Source organism: Phacochoerus africanus, chromosome 7, assembly GCF_016906955.1.
Source record: "Phacochoerus africanus isolate WHEZ1 chromosome 7, ROS_Pafr_v1, whole genome shotgun sequence".
NCBI lineage: Eukaryota > Metazoa > Chordata > Mammalia > Artiodactyla > Suidae > Phacochoerus > Phacochoerus africanus.
The window spans coordinates 78929725-78957361 of record NC_062550.1 but is presented as its reverse complement, the minus strand read 5'-3'; the positions used below and the strand labels follow the sequence as shown (position 1 = coordinate 78957361).

The 27637-nt window shown below is 37.6% G+C and overlaps 1 protein-coding gene across 2 annotated transcripts in view; it reads right to left on the bottom strand.

Annotated features, from left to right (window-relative positions):
• Positions 1 to 27637, bottom strand: part of TMEM117 (transmembrane protein 117) — a 483071-nt gene that overhangs the window by 227606 nt on the left and 227828 nt on the right. The window contains exon 4 of one of the 2 annotated variants that reach the window (XM_047788017.1): positions 7922 to 8021. The exons of the other annotated variant lie outside the window; for it this stretch is intronic. Within the exon in view, the coding sequence (XP_047643973.1) occupies positions 7922 to 8021 (100 nt within the window). The remainder of the gene's footprint in view (positions 1 to 7921; positions 8022 to 27637) is intronic. 2 annotated transcript variants of the gene reach the window in all.

Genomic DNA, 27637 nt, shown 5'->3' with positions numbered 1-27637 from the left:
ATGGGAAATAATGCAACTACTTTAAAACTACTACAAAAAGGAGCACACAGATTTTTTCTTTTTTTGAGGTTCTAATGTGAACTTATATGACCAACCAGTATTCATTTTATGGTATTTCTGACTTTCAGAAGAAAAAAAATATCAGTGTCTCCTGGCTTTTATTTAAACTTCAGGCAAATGACTGACAAATGGTATTTTTAAAAGTGTGGACCATCATGTTAAAAAATTCACAGTGTGTGGACAAAAAAGGACACCTGCCTTGAGGAAGTATAAACCAACTAACAGAAGTAAGGTAATGGAATTGAAAGATGCTAAAATTAAGCTGGGGATGGAAGAGATAAGAAGTGAGCATCTTCTGCCTCTAGTGGGAAGGACTTTCTATAAGAGATGTCCCTAGTGTCTTTCTCAGCTTAATGTACTTCAATCCAATGCACTTTCCTAGGTGCCTTGCATACACTTAGAATAATATATTCCATAAATTTTTAATAAATGAATATAAATTACATACAATATATCTATAACATATTATGGAATTTCTGACAGACATTGAGTTGGGAATTACAGCAAAGACAGATTTTGTGCTTCTATCCTTAAATATCTATATTCTATACGACAATATACTTTGCTCAGAAATCTTTTTTTTCATCTCACATCATGTTCTGTTAGTACTTTAAAAATCCCAGAATCCTAAAAATTAAAAGACTCTCGATCACCATTTCTGATGCTATCTGAAAATACGAGGCTAGACTCTCCTGTCTTATTAATTTTTTAGTGAGAACTTATTATTTTGAAGGTACATGAAACACAATGCTAAAATATTTATACATACATTAAAATATTTATACATTCAAAAGCAAAATGGCAATATTTGTTTCCCTCTAAATATTTCTGATGAATAAAAAAGGAAATGTAAAAAAAAAATCCTCTTTTAGGCTCTTCATTTCCATTAAATAATCAAAAGACCTGACAATGTTCTCTTTGATAATTCCATCTTGGGTTTTCCATCTTTGCTGCCATTCCATCGTGGGTTTGCTCTTGGGTAGTTATTGCTGGCACCCCACCCAGATTCTCTTCACCTACGTACACTCCATTCCCCAAGAACATAACACCTGCCCAGTGGATCAAACCAAGGGTAGATTACCTGGCATTATGTGACTACATCTTTGCTTGCTTCCTTCCCTCTCTCTCTTCTGCTTCTCTGATCTCCTTAAAAATTTCTCTAAGAGTATTTTCTCATTAATCATGCCCCAAATCCCTGTAGCATGTCCTTTTCCATGGTCCCTCATTTAAGAGAGAATCTTCAGAGAAAGATAGTAAATTATTTCAATGCTTGATCTAGTTTCCAACTGCACTGTATAAAAATAATGAAATGCAAAACAAACTCACCAAACATAGGGTTAGCTAATATAGAAAGTAGACTGCCATCACAAACTAGCTTCAATGAACAGTCAGAGAAACAGAACAAAAGAGAAAAATCTCAGGGTAATGCTGGGCTCTTGGGTCCAGCTACATTGGCTAAATATCTGATTTACCCATTCCATTGGTCAAGTATACTTGTTCAGTGAGTTTGCTATGATCCTTCTATTCAATGGTTCACAGTTTAAATTCTTTTATTATGAAATTCGGTAAAGCTATTATTGCTACTTTATTTCAGATATTAAATCATTTCAACTATGCTCTTTATTCTGTCATTTTGAAATATCAGTGTGAAAGAAATAATTAGAAAACTGGCATTGATCATAATCTGAATTGACAAGCTTAATTCCAGACAGAATAACAAGCTAGATGTGATGTTGGTTATACTCCAGGTTACTGTTCACTGACAAACTTATCATTTGCAGAACAGTGCAAATGATAAGTCCACAAAATAGTGACATGGACATAATAGAAAATTCTGAACTGAATAAACTATTATTAATTCAGTGAAATGAAAAAAATACAGATAATCACACCCCTTCCATAGTAAGTGTGCAGTAAACATAGAAAACCTCACCAGAGTTCCCATTGTGGCTCAGAGGGTTACGAACCTGGCTAGTATCTATGAGGATGCAGTTCAATCCCTGGCCTTGCTCAGTGGGTTAAGGATCCAGCATTCCCACAAGCTGCAGTGTAGGTCTAAGATCTGGCTCACACCTGGTGTTGCTATGTCTGTGGCACAAGCCTGTAGCTGCAGCTCCAGATTAGACCCCTAGCATGGGAACTTCCATATGCTGTGGGTACAGCCCTAAAAAGAACAACAAAAGACCCCAAAATACTCACAAAATTTTAGACGCATATTTATAATTATGAAATTTATTTCATATTTTCTGTACTTAAGCTAGAAGGAATACTTTACTTTCAAATGCTGCAGAAGTATTTTCTCTCTCCACTCTGTTCTAGATTTGCAAATAAATGCTAACCTAGCAATAGAAATTATTCTCAAGTATACACCATTCTTCAACCTGCTTTGCCTCTGTCCACAGAAGTTCAACCAATTTTCTGTCTTACATAGTACATAATAGCTCTCTGCTTACGTGGCTGAAGGGATATATCTCAACCTAGTTCCCTTCCGTTATTCCTGGGAGCAGAACTGGGCCCCTGACAGCAAGCATGTCCATTCAAGGTACCTTCTGATGAGATCGGAAAAACTCAGTCTTAATTCAATCCAAGAATGCCTTTTACACTCAAAGGTTACATCACCATTCCGGGAGAATTACATCAACATTCTACTAATTTCCATTCAAGGGTGTTTCCTAGTCTGTGTCTTCCTGGTTACAGAAATAATCTTAATGGGAGAGAATGCATGGCCTTATTCGGTGGGGAGAGGGAAGGCGGGAGAGGGTTGACATCTCGGGCCCTTGAACAGTCAGCTCTGCTTCCTCCACGTTTCCAATACTTTAGAATGCCCATTTTACAATAATAAGTCACAAAACTGAACAACAAAAAGAAACAGAACTTAATGCTTATGTGCTCTTATGATACATCTATCATAATTGTATCCATTTCCTCTTTCAATAAATATTTCCTGAGCACCTATTTTATGCCTGGTACCACGTTGGGTGCTAGGAATACGATTATGAACACAACTGACGTAACTCCATTCAAGAAGTTCATAGTCAAGGAAGGGAGAAAGAGCTTTCAGCTTTGATTCAAACGCAATTTTTTCCCTTTCTTTCTTTTTCTTCCTTCCTTCCTTCCTACCTTTTTCCTTTTCTTTTCTTTGTTTTTTTGGCCACACCTGCAACATATAGAAGTTCCCAGGCCAGGGCTCGAATCTGAGCCAGAGCTGCAACCTATGCCACAGCAGTGGCAAAGACAGATCCTAAACTCACTGTACCCAGTCAGGGATAGAACCAGTGCCTCCACAGAGACAAGCTGGATCACTAACCCACCGCAGCACAGCAGGAACTCCCAATAAACAAGATTTTTTGAAACAAAGATAATAGCAATATAAATATGAATTTAAAAATCTCTCTGAACAAATGGAAAATGTGTGAAAAATAAGAAGACAGAATTTGTCACTCAAATACTTAGAGATAATATGGTAATTACACATGAAAGAGGCATGACTAAAATAGAAGGGTAAAACAGACATTTAAAAAACTTATTTTTCTCTAAATTCACATTCTTACTAGAGCTTCGAAAGAGAGATTAAAACTGAAATTTTTAAGCTTTAATCCAAATACAAAGGTTATGTTCTATCCAACCAAATACATTTCCACATGAAGATATTGTCTGAGTTTATCTCTAATGGAACTCTGATTTTCAAGCAGGAAAAAAAAAAAAAAAAGTCTGTTAAAATCACGCATAATTTTAAAAACAAATCGTTACTCTGCAACTGAGCAGGACCCTATGGGGGGCTTCCCTAAACAGATTCCTCTACCTGCCTCTTGTTTGGCGAAAATTTTAATCTCCTAAGCTTTCCCAAGTTCCAAAGAGTACATTTAATCAGAGACATGAGACAATGCAAAAAGAAAGGAAAACAGTCAAACCAGACAAAACAATAGTTTAGCCATTCAACAAAGTCAAGGACTTTTAGTTCCCCCTCAAGGACTGTAGATAATATTCTGAGCCATGTCTTTTGAGCTGTTTTGCAGACACTGCAACCCTCCCTTGGTAGAAGAAGTTAATTGCATGCCGTCCACAAGCACACAGACCCCAGACCAGCTGGAGTCATAAGACTGATGATGTCGACTCTCAGTCATCTCACTACCAACCAATAAGAAGAGTGTCCATGAGCCGAGGACACACTGCACAACTCTCCTCCCCTTACTCTGTCTTTAAAAACTTTTCCCTGAAAGCCTTTGGGGCATTCAGGCCTTTTGAGCACTAGTTTCCTGGACTCTTTGCTTGGCGCCCTGGGATAAACACTGCACGCTTCACCACCACCCAGTGTCAGTAGATTGGTTTTGTTGGGTGCAGGCATGTGGTCTCAAGTTTGGTTTGGTAACAACTATAACAACCTGAAATAAAGGCAAAGGATATTAATAAACAATTTAATTGTTTTACATGTATATGACATGACTCTACAGTGGAAGCTTTGCCATATGGTCACATATACACAAACACCTAGAGACAATTCTGGGATTGATTCATCCATGCCAACCAAGGTCCCATGAATATTGGGAGTTATACACAGGGAATGTGGTTTGATGATGTGGGTTGCTTTATGACAACTTTAGTGTTTACTATGAGAACTGACTTTCTTCCATCATGACTCAACCTCACTTTATTTTTTTCCTCCTTTACCTCCCCACAACCATGAACTTCAAACCTGGAGTCTGATTTCCCTGCCACTATCAGGAGCCATGTACCACTTACTGATGTAAGAGAAAGCCACCAGAGCAGGAGGAAGCAGGGGCTGGGAAAAGGGGGTGATGATCGGGTATAGATAAAGAGGAAGGGACTCCTTCCTCCTGTAGTAAGTGAGGGGCAGAAGCAAGGGCCATCATTATGTCCTCAGAATCCACTGCCACCTTGAACCTCAGCAAAGGCTGTGACCTCTGTCTTCCAAAGCAGAAGGTGGTAAAACTGGAGCCATGTGTTTTGGGACCAGCCGAACTTCCCCAGCTCCTCACTTAAAGGCATGAACCAATACAGGGATTCACAGCCATGGTGTCGCATGAGACACTCAGCATTTTTGTTTCATGTATGTCTTCATGATAGAGCTCTTCTCTGCAACTAACATGAGGGGCCAGCTCAAGGCTGAATTACACCACTCAGCATTTTATGTATTTCTTTTATACTAATTTTTAAAAATTTGAGAAAAAATTGATAACTTTAACCCTGATCTATCTATCTATCTATCTATCTATCTATCTATCTATCTATCTATCTATCTATCTATCTATCTATCTATCTAGATATCCCTCTGCACAAGACATACCAAAAAAGCCCAGAAACGTTAGGACTGCCTGGGAAATCGAACTTAGTGGAGCTTGACACAGTAATGTGAGGGCCAAAGACCTTTGTCAGATTGGTTAAAATCAGCTTCACTTACAGATCACATCAGTCCTGATGTGCCTTTTAAAACCATAGAAAAGTTCTGAATTATTTCCACCAAAGAAAAATCCTCAATTTCTGAAATAAGCTGAAAGTCACACTTTTATTAGAAAGGTAAATAGTAACTTGCTTTTCCAGGACAGTCACCTTCATCATTGATATTCATTTCATGATGAGAATTCTATGGACAAATGAAGGTCAAAGCTTCCTTAGTCTCCTCTCAGGAGGAAAACTATTATTTTTTAAAATGTTATCAAGGCACACATATGTAGACATATAAATATTTATACGGAAACTTACCACCTAGTCAGTGAATAGAAATGGGAATAAGAATGATGTGTTCTGGGAACCCTCCCTGTGTGACTGTATTTTCAAATCAGGAGAGAGCCGTTTCTTTTGCCACGTCTATCCCTGTGGCTGATAGCGAAAGGTCAGGATTTCAGATAACAAAAGCAAAAAGGGATTTTGATTCTCCCCCAGTTTATAGAGAGGAAAAGATGAGAGAGGCTCCCGAAGGTTAAGTGACTTAAGATCACATTGCTGGGTTAAACCTATAACACAGTTTTCTTGATTTTCAATCCAGGGCTACTTCTGTGGTATTGGAAGTATTGATCAGAGCAGTAATCTATGGTATAGGAAAAGGTTAAAAGTTAATAGATTAGCCCATAGAAATAGGGGCACTAAAGTCATAAATTTAGGGGAAACGCTGAAAGTCGGCCAGACATTGGAGAGAAAGAAAGACCACAGATTAAACTGTGGAATTAACTGGAATTCCCCTAAACCACAAGAGTAGGGCAGGAGAGTGCAGGGTTAAAAATCCACCCAGGAAGGGTGAAAGGTCGTTGGTCAAAGTTGTCCTGTGCATTTGCTCTCAATGCTGCATCAGACCTCACTTTATGGTTCAAAGAAAAGCAGCCTCACCTAAAAAAAAAATATATATATATATAACCAATAAATAGGGGCAGAGCTCTATGTGGCCTTCTAGGAAACACTATTTTGATGGTAAGACTAGGGAGAAGTTGGGTGGAACTGGCTCACAAATACATAATGATGTCATCATGAGAAAGAAAATGATTTATGTATCAAATGGCTGACTTGAGCCTAAAAACTCCAGGGTGGCTCAAAAACAGGCTAGACAAACTCTTTTTATGGTTACTCTTGCAGGATGATGACAGTAGTAGCAGTTAAGATATAATTGCTTTCCATTCCTTGATAACATCTGTTCTAGGTAAGAAGCAAAGTTATCAACAGACATGGCAATGGCAGTAACTGTAGTGACAATACCCCTGCAGGATCAGGGACACATCTATAGGGGTGTGTCCTTGTCAAGTCGTGTTTACTTTGGGCATCACTCTTCTTTTGGTTAAGTCCCCTCATTTTCAAGTGAATGAGTGAGTAAAGCTAATTAGGATTAACTACACTTATGAAAGGTGTCAATGAAGGTTAAAATGTTCCTTTTTTTTTTTTTTTTTTAAAAATGCCACACTATTTGCACATGGAAGCTCCCAGCCAGGGGTCAAATCGGAGCTGCAGCTGCAGGCCTAGGCCACAGCCACAGCAACACCAGATCCAAGCCCCATCTGTGACCTACACCTCAGCTTGCAGCAATGCCAGATCCTTAGCCCACTGAGCAAGACCAGAGATGGAACCCGCATCCTCATGGACACTATGTTGGGTTATCGACCTGCTATGCCACAATGGGAACTCCAAAATGCTCCATTTTTATGAGAGTTATGCTCTTCGCACTTTGAGATTCTCTTATAAGCTTATAGGACCTAGGGTCTTTAAGCTACATACTATCTTTAATTAACCCAATGGTTAAAAACAGAAATTACCCTCTTGGCAGATAAGCTCAGCATAAAACATGGTTTGTCTATTTGTTGCAGGCTTATAACAATAAAGACTTATAATGCACCGAAGAGATTAGACAACTCTCGGAACTCTTTAGTTTCCATTAAGTTAGTAGGTTCAATAAGTAAAACAAATGTAGAAAGCTATTGTTAAAGTCTTTTAAAAATGTTTCATACGGTCTTCTGACACAGGCCAAACAATAGTTCTTACCTGAAAAGTGCACATGTAAAAAAATTAATCTTCACAAAATTATTTAGAAATTCACAGGGAAGAAGTTTCCATTAATTTTATGACTGTGTATAGGTTTGTATATACACACATATATGCACATGTATATATCTTTATGCATATGCATATATATATTTTACATATCAATATCCCAGTGGACAGCCATCAACAGTATTATAATTGCATTGATTTTTTTCCCTGAGGTTAAGAGAGATTGCATACATTCTCTCGATTTATCTACACTCATGAATTTGTTTTCACTTGAAAGAAAGGTAACTATTTTGCTCACAGCCGTCAAAAGCAGCATTACAAACATGTCTTTGAGCTGACGTTCGGAATGAGTGAAGTTAAAATTTCTTACCATCCAAGCCGTGACAAAGTCCCCCATCCAGGTCCCTACTGCAGCTAATTTCATGAAACTTTCATTTCGGATGCCCATATAGTCTGTAATGATATATGCTCTGTGGAAACAAACACACAAGACATTGTCCAGACTCAGAGAGCCATACAGTCAAAGCTTTCTGGTTCACCAACATGCAAAGGGACTTCTCCCCTTTTACCAAGCTTTCTTGCTTTTGTCTCATCATATATACTTATAAGTCTGAAAGGCTAGAAAGAGCTCTGAGGGTGTCTGGGTCAGTTCCAATTAGATGTAAAGATGAATTACGGCTTATACCAATAACCATGTGCATTTCGTTTTTGAGCTGTAGGACTGACAACAGCTTTTGGAAAATCAAACAGAAATACTCAGCAAAAGCATCATTTCATGCTCACTCAAGTATGAGGAGAGCAGAAACAATTCCTGAATTAGAGGAACTTGAAAGGAAGAGAAGAGCTCACTTTCCTTCAGTCTGTCAAGTTAGAACTATTGAAAAGGTGCCGGAAATAGGCTGTAGGCATAATATCATACCTGAATAATGTTCAGAAGAATATTAAATTTTGAGAAAAATCTCCATCCAGTGAAGCAGTAACATGCATTGAATCATGTCAAAGATGTGTGGCTTAAATTATTATTGAATAATAATAGCCAGAAGGTTTAATTCCACCATTCTTTTGGCAAAGCTAATCCCTGTTTGCGGGCTATAATACCAATTCATATTCCTCACAGCTCAGAAAGAGATTCAAAAGGGCACCTGATCATTAAATACAATAAGACCATGCTTACTGTTTATCAAGCATTTTCATTTTCTCATTTATAGTTAAGAAAATCTGAAGTATTATTTTTCCCATTCTGTAACTGCTCTAGAAAAGTGGGACTCAAAAGAGATCACTTAACCTGCCCAATCAATACCACATTACTAATGAATGGTAGTTAGGAACCAAATTTCTATGAATTTTTTTAACTCTAAGTTTTTTTAATTCAGATTTCTCTTGCTTTAAATTTCACTCCTTTTCTTAAACATAATAATACCTACACAACTTAGAGTTCTAGTTACACTTGAATCTTCTTAGATCAACTTTAAAGCAATATGACATAGAATGACATGTTGGATAGTTATCCACTGAAACTATAAAGAAGCCCATTTTGAAGTCACTGAGAGTTAAATCATCTCCAATTCAGTTATTTTTTTTTTCTGGAGTTATTTCAGATAGTTTTTTCATCCATAAAATAAACAGATATTTTAAAAAATGTTATTTAACAACAAAAACAATCAAATTTTTAAAACAATTCTTTGTCCGCATGCTTCATTCACCCACCTTGGAGGGGCTATGTATATATCTTCAGGTCTCACTTCAATATCCATGAGTTTCCATGATTGCCAAACAATTTTAGTTACCATAAATCGCATTCTACCAAATGTGCTAGAGATTGTTGTTAGCAATTTAAATAAAGTCTCCATCAACTTTCATATCAGCACAATGAAACATACTGTTATTTTTGTTTTGCAAATATGGAATTGAGACTTTAGAGAAATTTTGCAACTTTCTCAAGGTCGAGCATCTAATACATCTAGTAAAGGGATACAAGATTTGAATCTATATTTGATTGGCTCCCAAATCCAGGTACTTAACCACTGTGCTATAGCTTCTTCGTACAAGTGTTAGTGAAGATATAAAAGACACAAAGAATATCTCTCTTCTCTGATATTTTGGTAAGACAATGTGACTTAAGACAATTCCTGTGAGGATAATTCATAATAAGTCAAAAGTAGCATGAAGAAGCTACAGCTCCCCAGAGCTACCACCATGTCTTAGACTCCCACCTATACTGAATTCACTCTTCTTAGCAGTTCTTGGGCAGTGAACTCAGTACATTATAGAGTATTAGCTCTGGCCACTGTCCAGCTCTTTAATTACATCTATTTTGAAGATTTTGTTCAATGCTAAATCTCTACCTGTCCACTTTGTCAATGCATTCTAGACTACACTGGGCTAGGGTAGAAGTTTCAGGCTACATTTCTTGTGGTTGTATAGATGTGTGTAAGAGAAGGCATTGTTCTTTTATTTCAGTATCTAAAAATAGGGGATAATGTGGTAAGCATGCAACCAACCAATGATCCAGCCAAGAACAAATAAAAAAAACTAAATAAAATATAAAATTACTCCCCAAATTTGCTTAAAGATATCTGAGAGCTGATGAAGCAATGAGGACAAGAAAAACCAAGATACCAGATTGGAGAGAATTGTGAAAAGGTTAACTACAGTTTCTCTGGGGACATTAGCTGATTCCTTGTACAAGGCAAGAGGATGAGAATCTGGACTTGGCCTGGGAAGAGGGCAGTCTCACTGGGTTAAAGAGGCAACATTCAAATCAGGGAGCCACGATTCTTGTGATAAAGGAGAGGCCCAGAAGAGAGCAGGACACCCAGTTGGTTTTCCTTTCAAGACATTTGCCAGATTATGAGCTTGTGCAGGTAAAATGCTAACAGAGTAAGCAGAAAGTCTCTGTAAAGTGTAGCAGAGGTTTGGCAAGTTCACCATGCTGAGGAAACTATTATAATTCAGAACTTGCCAGAGGGAATGACCCAAGAGATTATACAGAATAGAGAGGGCTAGAGAAAACTAGAGATGTATGGGACCTTGATGAAATTGTAAATCAGCCCTGACCCAGTCCATTCCATGATTGAATTAAGGTGATTAGTTTCTACTGTTTCCCTCTAACAGAGGAAAGAGTGACCCTTTTCAGGAAGAATAAAATGTCATCTAGATCCTCCATATATTTCATGTATAAAATCTATCATTTCTTCAAAAATTACTAGGATGTCAAAAAAAGAGGACCCTACCACTGAAAACCAAGAGAAAAAACAATAGCTAAACTAGATAACAAGCTCCATGAGAACTAGGGTTATTTTGTCCATTCTTTTCACTGTTAATTCCTCAGAACCCAGAGCATAGCCTACAAATAGTAAGTGATCAGTAAACATCTGCTTAATTTATGAATTAAGAAACAGGTAAACCTAGGGTTTAATCCCTAGAAATGGCAGTAAAATAAGATTGAATCATAAAGAACTTTTCCACAAAGAGGTTAAACATGCTTTTAAATTGTTTTGTGTTCACTTTATTGCTGCAGCTACATTTACATTTCTTTCACTACAGAATAACTACCTGTATTCATCTAAATATATGTATCAGCACAAAAGAGAGAAATGCCCCTCCTCTGTGACTGTGGGCACATGGTGAGTACTGGGTGCCACGATAACGCAGAAAAGATGACAGACAATTTATGAATGAAGTAATATATTTAAAAGTGAAGAGTTAAAAATTAGCAGTTATTCTTAATTTTGCTTCTTTGGACAAACATGGAGAAGAATTACAACTATATATGCCATAAACATTTTAAACTACTACCTTATTGATCTGCATACCCATTAAAATTTAACAATATTTCCTGCCCAGGTTGAAAAGGACACCGTTTGCATATATTTATATCATAAATTTCAGCCAGTTTGAATATCACGTTGGACTCTGAAAAAGTGAAGCTGTGGGTCTTATATACCCAATGGTTTTAGGGAGTGATTCAGAATTAAATTTTATTTGCTAGGAATAACAATTAAATTTTTAGATTTGTTCAGAGTTTTAGCTAATTACTTCAACTATTTCATACATCTTTCCTTTGTTCTGCTTTGTACTTTAGCTGGTTATTTCCACTGTGCATAGATCTGGAATATACTGCAGTCCTACCAGCCTTCCAGGGAAATATTTATCATTGATATTCAAAGATTCTAAATGAATTTCTTTTCAGGCTACAACTCGGTTTTCATTTTTTCTTGAGATTTCAAGTTTAACCTGTCAAATTCATACCACATGTGTGGCAACATCAATATACAGGATCTTGGAAAGGTTCATAATTATCATAACAACCCGAAAACATGAGCTACTAAGCCTGTCATACCTAGTGAAAGCTATGTGCTACATGGCCATCAACTAAACAGATTCTAACACGGGCTAAAGAGTCAGTACAACTATAATACAGTGAATTGGCCTTACAGGTGAGAGTCTTGATCACTACCAACAAAAGCTACAGTTTACTTCAGTCTATTACTTATATGTAAGTGGATGCAGTCAATGCCAGGTGATTTAGAAGCAAGATCTCTGAAAGTTTAACAAGAGGCAGTAAACATAGATCAGCAAACCAATATGGATTCATGCTTCGCTGAAAATCCATCTGTGGCCAGCTGGATTCATAATGTCACATCTGTCTCTTCCAGCCATGTTTAGGCAACACAAACAAGAATTGGGGGCTTCATACACAAGTAAATCATAGATAAGGAGTTGACTTAACATGACTACAGACCTGCATTAAACACAAAGAAACTAAAGCAAAAACTCTAAATGTTCTGAAGGCTCTGAGATGAAAAATCTGTCACTATAAAAATGTCAGAAATTAAACCTAGATTTATTATAGTAATGTTTTTCAATCTTTTTGTTTGCAATGAAATGATTAACAGCCTTTAATCCAGTCACTGGGTCAACTATTATCCAAACAACTGCATTTTAATACTATTATCCAAATAACCACATACTAAAGAATTCAATACATGGGTATGGACCTTCTAAGCAAGACCTAGGGTATGAAGTTATGGAGAAAGATCCAATGAATGTCATAAATTTTGAAGACAATTGTTAGAAGGAGATTGGAATGGCTAGAATTGCATCTCTACCTAAAAATGCTTAGAGATAAAATTCCATCACTAATTTCCCAACTTTAGTCATTCATTGGTTCTAATTCTATAAGGAAGACATATGTAAGTAGAGTATAGATTGAGTTTTCATTGAATAAACCGATCCTAACTGTTAACACATGCACATTAAATCAACCCTTCCTTTCATTCTTTGCCTTGCTTCAGCACATTCAGTGAAATTCATTTGTAGTAGAGAAACCTTAAAATAACAACAATTCCTCCCTCTTTTTTACCCTTCACATTTTATTAATCAGTAAGGTTACTTTTAAAAGGCCCTCAAATCTATGCTATTTTTCTGGCATTGCCACTGCCAACATTTTAACTCTGTTCATAATATCTCTAATCTGAATTATGCAAGAGCCTCCTATTTCTATATGACTATCTTCACCTTATTATAGATGCTTTACTGCCACTATGGTAACTTCTGTGGGATTAATCAGCTGTACTAGAGGAGCACGAGTCCTGGAATTAGAAGAAAGTACCAGGTTTGCACACCACTTCTCCACTCTATAACCTGGGACAAATGATCAACTTGATAATCATCCATTCCCTTATTTGTATAAAGGGGATAAAAAACATGTTCCCTTCGCAAGAGTTTCTTACGAATTATATGAAATAAAGAATGTAAAGCTTCAAAGCACAACTATTTCAGAATAGGTACGTGAAAAAAAAAATGGCAGATCTCTGACCTACTGACCATTTCCAAAGTAACATAGTGGTTTCCATGGAATAAGCATGGACAAGAAGATCCTTCACTCTCTACAAGCCATCTTATTTTTTAGACTCATCTTTTTTCTCACAACCCCCTCTTTGTCCATCATGAAGCCAATCTCACCAAATATCCCATCATTCTATGATGTACCCCAGCATCTTTGCATTCAGTGCTCTCTTTTTTCTGGAATGCCATCCCCTTTCTTCTGTCCCAGTATTACTAACTCAGCATGTCCACTGAGAAATCTCCTGCTATTATCCCTAAAAGTCATCCCTTCCATGGTGTTACTATAACACTATGAATATACTTCTAGGTCTGCCCCTCTCTCCCACAAGACTTAGTTTATCAAGGGTGAGGAACATGTTTCTTTCACCTAAATAGATGAAATTCTTTGTTCAGTGTACACATTATCATTTAGGAAAACAAAAATATTTAAATGAATTAAGTAGTCGATTGATATAAAAAGATTATTTAGATCATCTGATACCAGAGCCAAAATGATAAAGATAAAAAAAAAATGATTTGCAATGTAAGAGAAAATAAAAGAAAGCCACAGATAAATTGCAGGTCATATAATTAACTATGATGTTCTAACAAAGAATAGAGTATCAATGTATCATTTGTATACCTCTTCTAGAATAAAAAGATAGAGGCCAGAATATAACCAGATTGAAATGAAGAACACATCCTCAACTTTCTGCAGTCACACACTGTAATTTATTTAATTTGAATATAATTTAGTTGACTAATAATGAAAAAAGTAAAATAATATAAAAATCTCTGAATGGTATCTACTGAATCATTATTTTAAAACAATCCTCTTAAAGGAGGCTATATATCAATACATAATTTCATGCACCAATTTGCTGGCACAAACAGGGAAAGAGCTATATAAAAAATACATTTATTTTATCCATGTGAAAAAAGAAAGAAAATTTATTTCATTGCCCTTCAAATGTATACTGTCAAACTACATTTGTTGTTTGTCCTTTAAAGTCAAAATTTAGAAGTTTACAAGGCTGTAAAACAATATAGTCTCAAATATAATATAAAAGTTACAGAATTTTTCTGGTTACACTCAAGTTTTTTTCTTAGTTCACTTTTTTTATCAACTTTACAAACACTCCAGGAATATACAATCTAACGGGATGCTCAAAATGGGCCTGTTTTGTACCTGAAATGAATTAAATAATCATAACCAAGACACTTTGTGAATCTTTACTAGAGTCATTGGAAAAATAATAGAAAGATCAATTTTTTAAAAAACCTGAGTTTGTTGCTAAAAGAAACTTAATAAGCCACAAAGGAATCCAGAAAAAAATCACAAATTACCTAAAATTAATTTCATATAAAATTTAATCACATTTTAATGTTAAATAACATTCGGTGCATTTATAACTATATAAAATATATCTGAACTGTGAAAGTGAATTGCAAGCTAACCCAGAATGGCATTCATTAATTTATCCTACATAATGATGCTTCCTTCCAAACTAATTAGAAAGGCATAAAATAACTTACAGATTCTACTAAGATTCTGATGCTGCTCAAAGTAAGACAAAAAGCAAGTTTGGTTTTAATGGGTATATGTCAGTGAAGGTATGTGTTCATGGCTGTTTTTAACAAAACAAAATATATGAGAAATAATGGAGTGAAAACACTGGGACATAAATGCAATAATTAACTTTTGTCTGAAACCATAGTATTTCTACTGTAACAAAGTAAAAACATAAAAAATGAGACTCTTTCTACTTCCTACAGAATGTTCACACTCAAAATACAATTGCTTTGCAATAATGTGATAATTTTTTTTCCTTCTCTTTTCCTTCCTCTCCTTCCCCTTCTCCTTCTTCATCTCCTTTTGGATATGAATTTAAGCACTGCTTATTCTCTTCTCCATGACTACTTGACACTGTTTCTCAATCATTTATTCCCTATTCTTGTTGAAGAAATTTTAGGCTTCAGCATTATAAAATGTGGAGGGGGGAGGCTATTTTTCCATCTAAGAACTCTTCTTGCAGCATATGAATTTATATTAGATAAGCATGTATCATATTTCATATTACTTTACTCATTAAGCAAATCGTTATTGATGTCTCCCTAGATGCTAGACACGAGCCTAATTTTCCAAGAGGAAAGAAATAGCTCCCACAGCTAGGGGTTACTTCCTGGATTACTATCCAATACCTCTTGTCTAATAATTTCCTCCCTCCTGCATCACTTTCTCCCAGTTCATAGAGTCAAGGGGTGAGCTTGACACATGCATACTGTAATAACCAAGCATGCTTATTATTTTTTTTCCTTTTCTGGTAATTTAAAACCAAGATTTGGAGAGAGAGGAAATAGCTTCCAGGAAGTTGAATTTTAAAAAGCTCAGTAATACTGGTGACCACATTCTATCCCCTGTGAACTGGGAAACTAAATTTGCAGCAAGAAATGACGAGAGATAGAGATAGAGATCAAGATGGGAAAGGGAGGGTTGAGGCAGGATAACTCAGGCAAAGGACCAAAGAAGAAAAACAGGAGAGTTGGAGCCATGGGAGTCTAATTCTTAAGCCTTTTGGAGACCTGCATTTCTGCACTTTGGATTCCGCAGAACACCCTGTTAATTCCTGGAAATTATAACTGCCCTCATCTTTGTTCTTAAGATAACTTGACTGAGCTTCTGCTAGTTGCAATGAAAGGAGATGCAACTATTCACTAAGGAAAAAAAATGTAGAACCTAAAAATGCAGTTTTGAATATTTTGTTCGGTTTTAACAATACTGTAATAATCCCTTTTAGAAAGGAAGGGCACCAAATTGGCTGCAAGATAAGAATTACCAGTGTGGCCGACAGACTGAGGTTTGTTTTCAGACTACTAACAAGAACAGGTTCATTCTTTATGTCACTGCCCAAGACAATGGAGAGACTCTTGTTTAAATCTCAATGTACTATTTACGTATACAAATTTGTAAGTGTGCCAAAGTTTAAAATAAGATTTCCCTCCCCAGTTAAAAATGTGTAGGTGTATTCTAGTTAAAACCAATCTGTTAGAATGCATTTCCATTTTGTCAGATGTAGGGCACACCATGAATGTCAAATGAGTAACAGTAAGTGAGGGAGTATCTATGCATTTAACAGATTAAAAAGTAAGTAAGATGTTATATCTCTTAGTTTGCTAATCTAAAGGGCGCCTTCTTTTGAAATAAAACATGTTGACAAAAGACTAAATATAAATAGACTGTGTGGTTTAGAGAGATTGGAGTCTGCATTTCCCACCATTAAGGATATTCATGGGTCTGCTACAAAGTGTCAGGAGACGGTAACAAAAAGATTAGATTATGTGGATTGCCTTTAGTGTAGAATACAGAGCTGAGAGAGTGTCCACAGGGATTTGTGAGGGGAGCCCTAGGACAGAGTTTGCCTATGGTATGAGTGACTTGGAGTAGTAGATAGAGGACTCTGAAACACTTCCCAGCTGTTAAACGCTACCGGGATGCCAACTAGCACACACCTTTGCCCTCAGTCATCTCTGGATTTGGACCCTCTGTGTAGGAGCCAAGCTTGCTCATGGGGCATCTCTTTAGCCTAACAATGAGTGTCTAATTATCATCAAATGCACTTCAAATTAGAAGTGAGATCATTCTTATTGCTCTATAAAGTTGCTCTGCAATCTCACTAATTATACGGCTTCATTTGCTTTATTTCACAGTAAAGAATTGCATGTTCTGCTTTTGCAATGTTTGCTTCACAGGCTATACCACACCAGCCTATGTAAGAAAAAAAAAAGGGAAATAAGGCCACATTTTCACCCACTTGTTCAGGTCTAGTAAATTTCTCTCAAATAATTCAATGAGTTTTCATTGTTTCATTTGTGCTTTTGTCTTTTGCTTTTTACAGCTGCACCTGTGGCATATGGAAGTTCCTAGGCTAGGGGTCGAATTGGAGCTATAGCTGAGGCCTATGCCACAGCCACAGCAACACCAGATCTCAGCTGCATCTGTGACCTTCACCGCAGCTTGTGGCAACCCGGGATACTTAACCCACTGAGTGAGGCCAGGGATCAAACCCACATCCTCGTCAAGACTATGCCAGGTTCTTTACCCAAAGAGCCACAGTGGGAAATCCTCATTTGTGCTTTTATTTTTTATTTATTTTTGCTTTTTATGGCCGTACCTGTGGCATATGGAAGTTCCTGGGCTAGGGGTGGAATCAGAGCTATAGCTGCCAGCCTACACCACAGCCATGGCGATGCCAGATCCTAGCCGAATCTGTGACCTATAGCATAGCTCATGGCAACACAGGATCCCTAACCCACTGAGCAGGGCCAGAGATAGAACCCACATCCTCATGGATACTAGTTGGGTTTGTTACTGCTGAGCTACAATGGGAACTCCCATTTGTGCTTTTAGAACTAGTACTTTTAGGGACCTTTTTTCCTTTTTTAGGGACCTATTGTACCCTTTGATACCTTCTCCAATTCTGTTATCAGTCATCAATGGCCCCACCTTATGACCCTATGTCTGTGCCAGTACATGCTAATATCAACATTGCTGTTGATGCCTTATAGCCTCAAATACCCATGGAGATAATGAAAAAATACTTCTTATTCATTTATTTTAATTGAGTTAACATTGGCCTATAACATTATATAATTTCATGTGTACAACATTATGTTTCAATTTCTGGACACATTACAGTATGCTCACCACCAAAGTTTAGTTGCTGGGATTTCTACAAAATGTATAAAGAAAAAGTAATACCAATTCTTCTCAAACTATTCCCCCAAATCAAAAAGGGTGGAATACTCCCAAATTCATTCTATGAGGCCACCACTGCCCTGATATCCAAACCTGACAAAGACACTACCAAAAAAAAAATAATAATAATAAATAGAATAAAATAAAAATAAGACATGTCATTATTGCTGATGAATACAGATGGAAAAATGCTCAGTAAAATGTTGGCAGTTCAAATTCAACAATATATAAGAAGGATCATATACCATCATCAAGTACAATTTATTCCAGAGATGCAGAAGTGGTCCAATAACTGCAAATCAATTAATGAGATAAGAGCACATTAACAAAGAGAAGGATAAAAGTTACAATGATCATCTCAATGGATGCAGAAAAAGGCATGTGAAAAAAATTCAGCACGCATTCATGATAAACCCCTCATCAAAGTGGCTATAGAGGGAACACATCTTAACATAATAAAAGCCATTTATGAAAAATCCATATCTAACATCAGCATCAATGGTGAAAAGCTGAAAGCCTCTCCTCTAAAATCAGGAACAAGACAAGGATTGCCACTCTCACCTCTTCTATTTCATATAATATTAGAAGGGCTAGCCATGACAATCAGACAAGAAAAAGAAATAAAAGACATCCAAATTAAAAACGAAGAAATAAAACTGTCACTATTTACAGAAGACACATATAGAAAACCCTAAAGTTCCCACCAAAAAAACTACTAGAACTAATAAATGAATTCCGTAAAGTTCCCAGATACGAGATTAATATATAGAAATCCGTTGCCTTTCTATACACTAATAATGAACTATCAGAAAGAGAAAGCAAGAAAACAATCCCATTTAAAATCATGGGAAAAGAATAAAAGAAAAGTCAAAAAGAGTAAAATACTTAGCAATAAACTTAAAACAAGGAGGTGAAAGAACAAAATAATGCCATTTTGTAGTAACATGGATGCATCTAGAGATTCTCATACTAAGTGAATTAAGTCAGAAAGAGCAAGAAAAATGCCATATGATATCACTTTATGTGGAATCTAAAAAATAGGCACAAAAGCCTATCTACGAAATAGAAACAGATTCAAAGACATGGAGGACAGACTTGTAGCTGCCAAGGGGAAGGGAGAGTGAGAGGGATGGACTGAGAATTTGGGGTTAGTAGATACAAACTATTACATTTAAAATGGATAAACAACAAGGTCGTATTATACAGCAAAGGAAACTACATCAAATCTCCTGGAATAGACCATGATGGAAAAGAATATAAAAAGTAGATGTGTGTGTGTGTGTGTGTGTGTGTATACACTGAGTCACTTCTTATACAGCAGAAATTGGCACAACATTGTAAATCAACTATATTTTAATTTTGAAAAAGAAGATGTGGTATTTATATGCCACAGAGTATTACTCAGCCATAAAAAAGGAATGTCATTCTGCCATTTGCAAAAATGTGGATGGGCCTACAGGGTATTAATGCTAAGTAAAAAAACTGAGATAGGGAATGATAAATACTGTTTAAAACTAATAAAACCAGAAGATGAAACTTACTCCACCTAGATAATACGGATGTTTGCTATCTGGAAAAACTCAAGCAGAGAGTTAGACACCTTAGAGAAAATAGAAACTATAAAAAATACAACTTTTTTATATTAAATTGTGAGTCTCACTACCCGCAATACTGTTTATCCGCGTTGAAGACAGAAGTTTCATCTCAAAGAAAACTGACTAGCTCTGCCCTCCCCAAAAAGCTTATGCATAATTGGGGATCCCACAGTGAAATAAACAATTTCCCATCAACCACAATCCCCCACCAAAGTCTTACTGGTCACAAGCCTATCTATGCACAGAGACTTTCCAACATATTTTATTGGCACTATCAAAAAATGAACACGCTTCAGACATTACCATATATTTGAGGAAAATTTATAACAAGGAAAAAAAGCTCAAAACTAAACAAAAATGAGATGCTCAGTGGAAATAGACAATACAGAAAGCAGAGGGGAAAAAGTGTGCAGATAGAATAAAATCACTTTTTCAGAGTTGCAAAATCAAAATTCAATTATATGTTGTCTATAAAAAAATACAAACTAAGACTACATAAAGGTTAAAATTAAAATAGTAAAAAAGGTTGAAAAAATAACATGCAAACAATAACAAGAAATGTGGTATAGCTATAATAATATCAATTAAGGCAAAATGTATTTTTATAAATTAGAGAACTTTACTAATGATAAAAGACTCAACTTATCAAAAAGAAAAAATGGAAATACACAATAGTGAGGATAAGCAAAGGTGACCTTGTAAAAAGACATAAAATTGATCACTCTCTAGTAAGACTGATTAAAATATAAAGAAAGTATGTATAACCAATGTCAGAAACGAAAAAGAGGCATCACTGCAGATCCTTCAAAGAGTAAACCAATGGGTGTACATTTTACGAAATTTAAATGAAATCAATACATTGCTAGAAAAACACTTGCAAATTACCAAAATGTACACAGGAATAATAAAAAGTATTTTAAAAACAGGTCTATGCACCACATTGAATTTATAATTAGAAACTTTACCATAGGAAAATTCCAGGCCCAGATGTGCACATGGGCACCAAGAGAAATGTGCAGGAATGTTTATAGCATCATTATTTATAATAGCCTGAAACTGGAAACAGCCAGAATGTCTATCAACAGAAAAATGGATAAATATATTACAGCACAGTCACACAATGCAGACTATTCGACAATGAAAATGAACAAATTACTACTATACAAAGCCTGGATGGAGCTCAGAAACTTACATAAAAGAAGCCAGGACACCTCACCCCCCCGCCCCCAAAAAAAAGAACATATTGTATGCTTTTAGGTCTATAAAGCTCAGAAATAGGCAAAACTAAACTACAGTGATTAGGAAAGCATTATAAGCAGTAAAACTACAAAGCAAGAAAGCAAAAGGCATAACAGTGAGATAGGGGTTACTTTGGAGAAAGAGAGGTTTATTATTAGGAATGACAGCCAGGGGGCTTCTGGGGTGCTGGCAATGATTTTTTGTTTCATGCAAATTGTAATAACACGAGTATGATGGGTGTTCACTTAAAATATTTGAAAATGGTTTACTTTGCAATAATTAAGCTGTATATATATGTTATATGTGCTTTTGTATAGGTATATAATTTCCACATTAAAAAATCAAGGTACTTGTTATTATAGAAAATATTAACTAATGGTAGTTATTACTTCCATCTTATAGGAGAAAGACAGGGATAGCAAAAGATCAACACAGCTTTTGGGAGGAAATTATGTTTTGGTTGGATTGGAGAGTCCAGCAAAGGGAGGCAGAGAAGCAACAAAGATTCCTGAATTATGAGCAAGCTCATGTGTGTTGAAGCCGTGCAATCAGTGAGCCATCCTGGCTAAAGCAAGGACAATATGAAGGAATAATCAAAGATGAAGCTGAAAATTAAGGATGCTGGGAAGGGCCCTGAAGACCTACAAGGTAAGTGAGCTCCTGTTTTAGAGCTTGTGGACAATTCTTGGAATAGAGGCTGTTTGAGCTTCTTCCATAAGGGCTGCATTTGAAATACTTTTCTGCTTTTTCACTAGCCATGCTTCTTGGTGACTCTTAATGGAAAAGTGATAATATAGCTTTATCAAACATAAGGACTACCACGTTGACATCCATAGTGCCTGATAAGGGAGAGAGTAAATCAAGAGCCATTTGAAAGACCCATAAAAATGTACATCTCCTTCAATGATTTCAAGGGGTGAAGCGGAAAGTCACCTCATGAAGGTCCCTGCATTAGGATAAGAAAGTTACTGGAGAAGGCAAATAAGAAAGCGTATAATAAACCTTCGTGATTCTAGCAAACCTTTTTAGGACCCCTGGACATGCAGAACAGGTTACTGGAGAGGAAACGCATCCATCTACTCTTTCAGGGGGAAGACTCAGAAGCTTGTTGAGGATGTGACTATAGGCTTGGAGTAAAAATCATGAGCAGAAGTTCCCACTGTGGTTCAATGGGTTAAGAACTCAACACAGTGTCCGTGAGGATGCAGCTTTGACTGCTGGCCTCCCTCAGTGGGTTAAGGATCTGGCACTGCTGCAAGTTGTGGTGTAGGTCACAGATGGGGCTCAGATCCCACACGTTGCTGTGGCTGTGGTGTAGGCCTGCAACTGCAGCTCCAATTCAACCTCTAGCCCAAGAACTTCCATATGTGGCTCTAAAAAGAAAAAAAACAAAGCAAACTGTGAGCAAAGTAGCGGCCAAGCTGCTGACTCAGGGGCAGGAATGGGAGATGCGTTTTCAGTACCCGGTGTGACTGATGGAAGCTCTTCTGAACTTAGTCACTTTGAGGTCTGGAACAGGCTCCTGGCCTAGTTGGGTCTGGGTCCAGGGGAGCCCAAGGCTGAGTGGACAGGAGTGCATGTAACTAAGCAGTGCGGGGCCTCAAAAGCCACACTATGTGGCAGCAAGACACATGTACAGTAGAAGATAATCAAAGTTCCTCTATGGCTCCCATTTGAAAAAGACCCCAGTGACCCCACATTGGATAGGTAAGGCACCAAAATTAGGCCAATTAGGGAGGCTGGACTCCTTGCAAGTCAATACAGGAGGATCTCAAGTCATCAAGTCGAAAAGTTAAAATAAATCAGCCCAGAGCTGTGCTATGAGTTTTGAAACATTCATGCCACCAACATACGACACCAGGGATGCTGCACAATCAACTTGAATCTGCTGGGTGTAGGCATCATACTCCACAAATATTGGAAACACAGGCCTTGTGTAGGCATTAAAGATATGTTTGCCTGGGGATTTTTCTTCAGGCACCTCAAATACAAGGAACACATCCAGGCCTGAAATAATAGGCACTTAAGATGCCTACCAGCCAGCTGCAACTTAACTTGAAGGAGAGGGTTGGCTATTGAGTCATTCTTTCAGCAATATTGATTGAACACCTCCCACAGGCCTGGAATTCTGCTAGGTGCTGGGAATACAAAGATGAGTGAGACATGGTCATTACCATTTAGCAAATGAAAAAAGACATGCAAACAAATCAACAGAGCCCTGGGTAGAAAATGCACACCAGGGGAGAGGCAGAGTTGAGAGATGCTCAATTCTTCTGGCATGAAGGAGAGGGGCCAGGGAAGAGTGGGCTTCACAGAGCAGGGAAAGATGAGAGAAAAATGTGTTTGAGCTAGAAGGATACAGATGTACAAAGGCAAAGAGGGCTGAAAGCAGCAGGTGTTAAAGGGAGCAGCAAAGGGATACCTGCAGCTGCTGCCAGAATGCTTGGTGAGACAGGAAGGAAGGCTGGGAGGCTAGGGCTGCACCACAGAAGGCTCTGCACAGCCTTCCAAAGTCTGCATTTTAAAACACTCACTGAAGTGGGAACATTAGAATAACAAACTCCAATACCTTACTCAACTTCAACTTGGATACTATTTACTCCAAAATGCTTTCCATTTAAGAAACTGTTATCTGTCAGAGTTCTCCAGAGAAACAGACCTGTAGGAGATAGATGGAGAGACAGACAGATAGATAGACAGACAGACATGATATGTGTTGCGAGACATGTTTTTATAATATTTTCTTAGACTCTTTGCTGAAAACTCCATCTTGTCCTTCCTTACTTTGTCCCATCTTCCTGCTTGAGAAACAGTCACGGCGATGGTAAATGACTTAAGCTCAAGAACAAAGACCTAAGGGCATGGGTTATTTGCGGGGGGTCAGCTGAATGAGGACATAATACAATGGTCCAGGCGCACGGACCTGTGCAGACTGGCACGCCATTTGCACAAGCATGATATGTCATCTAAAGAATAAGAGAAAGAGGAACCTCATGACCAAGTGGTTTATGAGTGGTCGTTAACAGAATATGCATTAGCAAAGAGAACCAAGGTGCAAACCTACTGCACACAGGGTTGCAGCAAATAGGCATGCCCTTTGTGGAAGCACAGTGAGGATTCTCTGAAGTGCAATGCATAGACAGCTAACTCAAATGCTAATGATTCTTAAATGCCTATAGTTTAGAGTAAAAAGTTAACCATTTACCAGCTAAGTGACTTTTAAAATAATAAAAAAAAAAGCCTATATCCTGCACCTACAACCCCCTTTTTGCTCGAAGTCATCCTCAAGAGCACAATAAAAGCAGTGTGGTTTCTTGAAGCAGGGCTCTTGGTCCCTGAGACCTTGAGTCCTCCGGTTCCCACCTTTACTTAAGATAAATGTCTCTGTGTCTTGTTTTATGTTAACTTTCTTTCCTTAATTTCCATAGCACCCGTTCTTCAGCCTCATCCTGCTGAGCTGGTCCCGGCAGGTATGTAGGTGATAGGTAGATATGATAGATAAAGACGACAGTAGGTGATAGAAATAGACAGAGATATAGATAGATAGATAAATAGAGAGGGAGAGGCAGACAAACAAACAGATACACATACACATGCATATGACATGAAAAAACAGATTTCTTTCAAGGAATTGGCTTATATGGTCACGGGGCTGATAAGCCTGAAATTTGTAGGGCAGAGCAGCAGGTTGGAACTCCTTGGGAAGGAGCTGATGTTGCCATCTTCAGGAAAAATCTTTTCTTTCTCTGGGAGACTGTTTTTGCTCTCAAGGCCTTTTACCTGATTGGATAAGGTCCCCCACATTATGGAGCATAAGTGCCTTTTCTTCAGGTCATTTAAGTGCAGATGTTAACCACATCTACAAAAGACCTTTCCAGCAACACCTAGATTAGCATTTCCTTCAATAGCTGGGCACAAGATCTCAGCTGAGTTTACACACACAAAAAAAAAAAAAAACCACCACAGAAGTCATAGTCCCAATTTACATTTAAAGATATACTTATTTTTACAACAAAAATACAATTCCCATTAACATCTGATTCAACATTTTAAAATCCCTATGATGGTCATTTGAGGACGTAACACAGAACTCCTGTAACATTGCCTCCACTTTCCCCAACACACAGTCACACACATACACATAAAATACATAAAAAAGTACCTCATCATATAGAGATGCTTCTCATCAATACTCTGAGCAGTCAATATTGATTCAGCCAAACCTTATTATTTTACCATTCAAACTGAAATTTCACAATATTTCTGAAATTTTAATTCATTTCCATGAACCCATACCTGTATCTTCACCTGTAATTACTTTTGTTTTGTCTCAACACAAGACTCTGCAAGCTTTTCCTCTTGACTTCTTTTGGAGGTTCTTTCTTACATTAGAATTATTTTGCTTCGAGCATCAACTTCCTATTCTTACGTTGTAGCAGCTACATGTGAAGAGGTAAATTACACACATTCATGTCCAACCAATACACTCTTTTGAAACCCCAAGGTATTCACTTTTAATTCTTCTTAAACAGAGAGGGCATGGTTATAATGGGTATTTTTTATCAAATGACCTATTTTGTTTTTCATTAAAAGCAGACCACCCTCTCAACAAACTAAACTATCCCCTGCATATACTACACCTGGCACACTGGAGTAAGCAGCCGCCAGCCTGTGAGAAACACTGTGGAGTGCTGAATAGCACATGAAGTCACCAGCAGCCAGAACTTTGAAGATCAGAAACCATCTCTAGAATCCTGATGGTTTCAGGGCATGATATAAACACAAGTAGAAGTATCTAACATAGTATCGAATGTTGTGGGTATTTAGTGAGGACGTGTTCAGTCTGAAGAGAAAAGGACAAATTTCACTTCTGGAGAAACACAACCTTTGATGGGTGAGGCAGGCGTGGGTGTTGATATCAAACCAAACTGAGTATTGTATATATTTATGCTCAGTTACTAATAGAATATATTTACTATGAATTTTAGGATCACTCATACTCAAAAATATACTTTTAGACATCTTTATAGAGTCCTTAAATGAGGTGATTCATTCTTTGTGAATTGGTTTGTTACAGGGCAGGAGAAGGCCTAGGGACCCACCTCTCAACCTCTTATGTATGGGTCCCCATAACCAAAACCCAGCAGGGGGCCTGAGCAATCAGAGTCTGAACTGGGATCCCAAATCTAGGGTGAGGTGATAACGACGGCCCATTTAGAGCTGCTCAGCCAGATGAAAAAGATCGAATCATCAAATCCAGAGAGATGATTTAATAGAAATGCAGGCACCAGGGTATAAAAATCAGATCATGTCCACAGGCAGGCACCAGGGAAGCTGATAGCAACTCCTGAGCTGAAAAGTAGGCCCTCTGGTTATACATGTGGTTAGCTTTTTATCCAGCTCCTGGAGCTGGAGTGAGAGCATGCTAGGAGTGCTTCAAATGAGCAGAAGAACAGGCACAAGGGATGCCTCCAGATAAATATCTGCCTGAGCCTGGTGAGCCTTATCTATTTTACAGTCCATGGGTAAGTGCACACGTGTAAGGAAAACTGGGCAGATGGCACCCTTTATTCAACATCACTTTGATAAAGTGGTCAGTGGTTTTCATTTGTCTGACAATCTACATGCAAATCAGCAGCCCTCAAAATTGAGAACAGAAGACGGCAAAAGGGAAAACTATCATTTTTACTAATTTGAAGTCTTTGTTGTCTTTTCAACTGAATTGTCCCATTTTCTTTTATCCCTTCACATTATGGCTTTACCTGATCTGGGCACTCACCTTCCAGGGCACCAGGTGATGGCACTGCCCACACCCCTGCTGTTCTGGGCCCCATCACCTACCCTCCACTTTGAGTTCTCCTTCTTCAAGTCCTTCCCTCATCATTCTATTGACTTTATGCCTGACTCTTTCCTCCCAGATTACTGTTTCCTTAAAGAGCCTCTCTAGATTTCATTTCTTCCTTTCCCAAGACTCTCCTTCCCAGACTTCTCGGCTCCCTTGCCCTGCCCATCCTTCAGTCCTGATTCATGCTCAGCTCATTCTCAGTCTTGGTTACGTCTAGATTCACCTGAGGAACTTTCAAGAGACACCACTGCCTGGGCCCCTTCTCAACAGAGTCTGATTTCAGTGAGCTGCTGTGTGGGCTGTAGACATCAGTATTTTTAAAAAATGCCTGGTGATGCTAAGACACAGCCAGTCTTGGGAACCATTGTGTAGCTAAAGCTTCTTTACCCTGCTCCTGGTGGTCTGGAAGCTGATATGGGGCAAGCATCATCAGCATGCTGGGCCATAAAGGGTCTGGGGAGTCACCACAAAGGACCACTGTAAAGCAGAACATGCTGTAAGAAGTAGAATATATTCTAAGAGTCATAAGCACCAAATGATAAGCACTAAGAATGATAAGCATCAAAATGACATGTTTAAGTACATTTGAATATATCAGGATTGATTAAAGCTGGAGCTTATGAAAAGGAAACTTTCACAGCCTCCTAACTTCTAACAAAGGGCCCTCATTTATTCATTAGACTGAGCATCCACCAGCTTAACAGTCAATCTCATTCAGAAACACTATGACCATTCAGCCATCAGGAGATATCGAAAGTCTGCTCAGGGTGCTGCTCCACGTTTAGCTACCCAAATCCCCTCTGCCAGCTCATGAAAAAATGA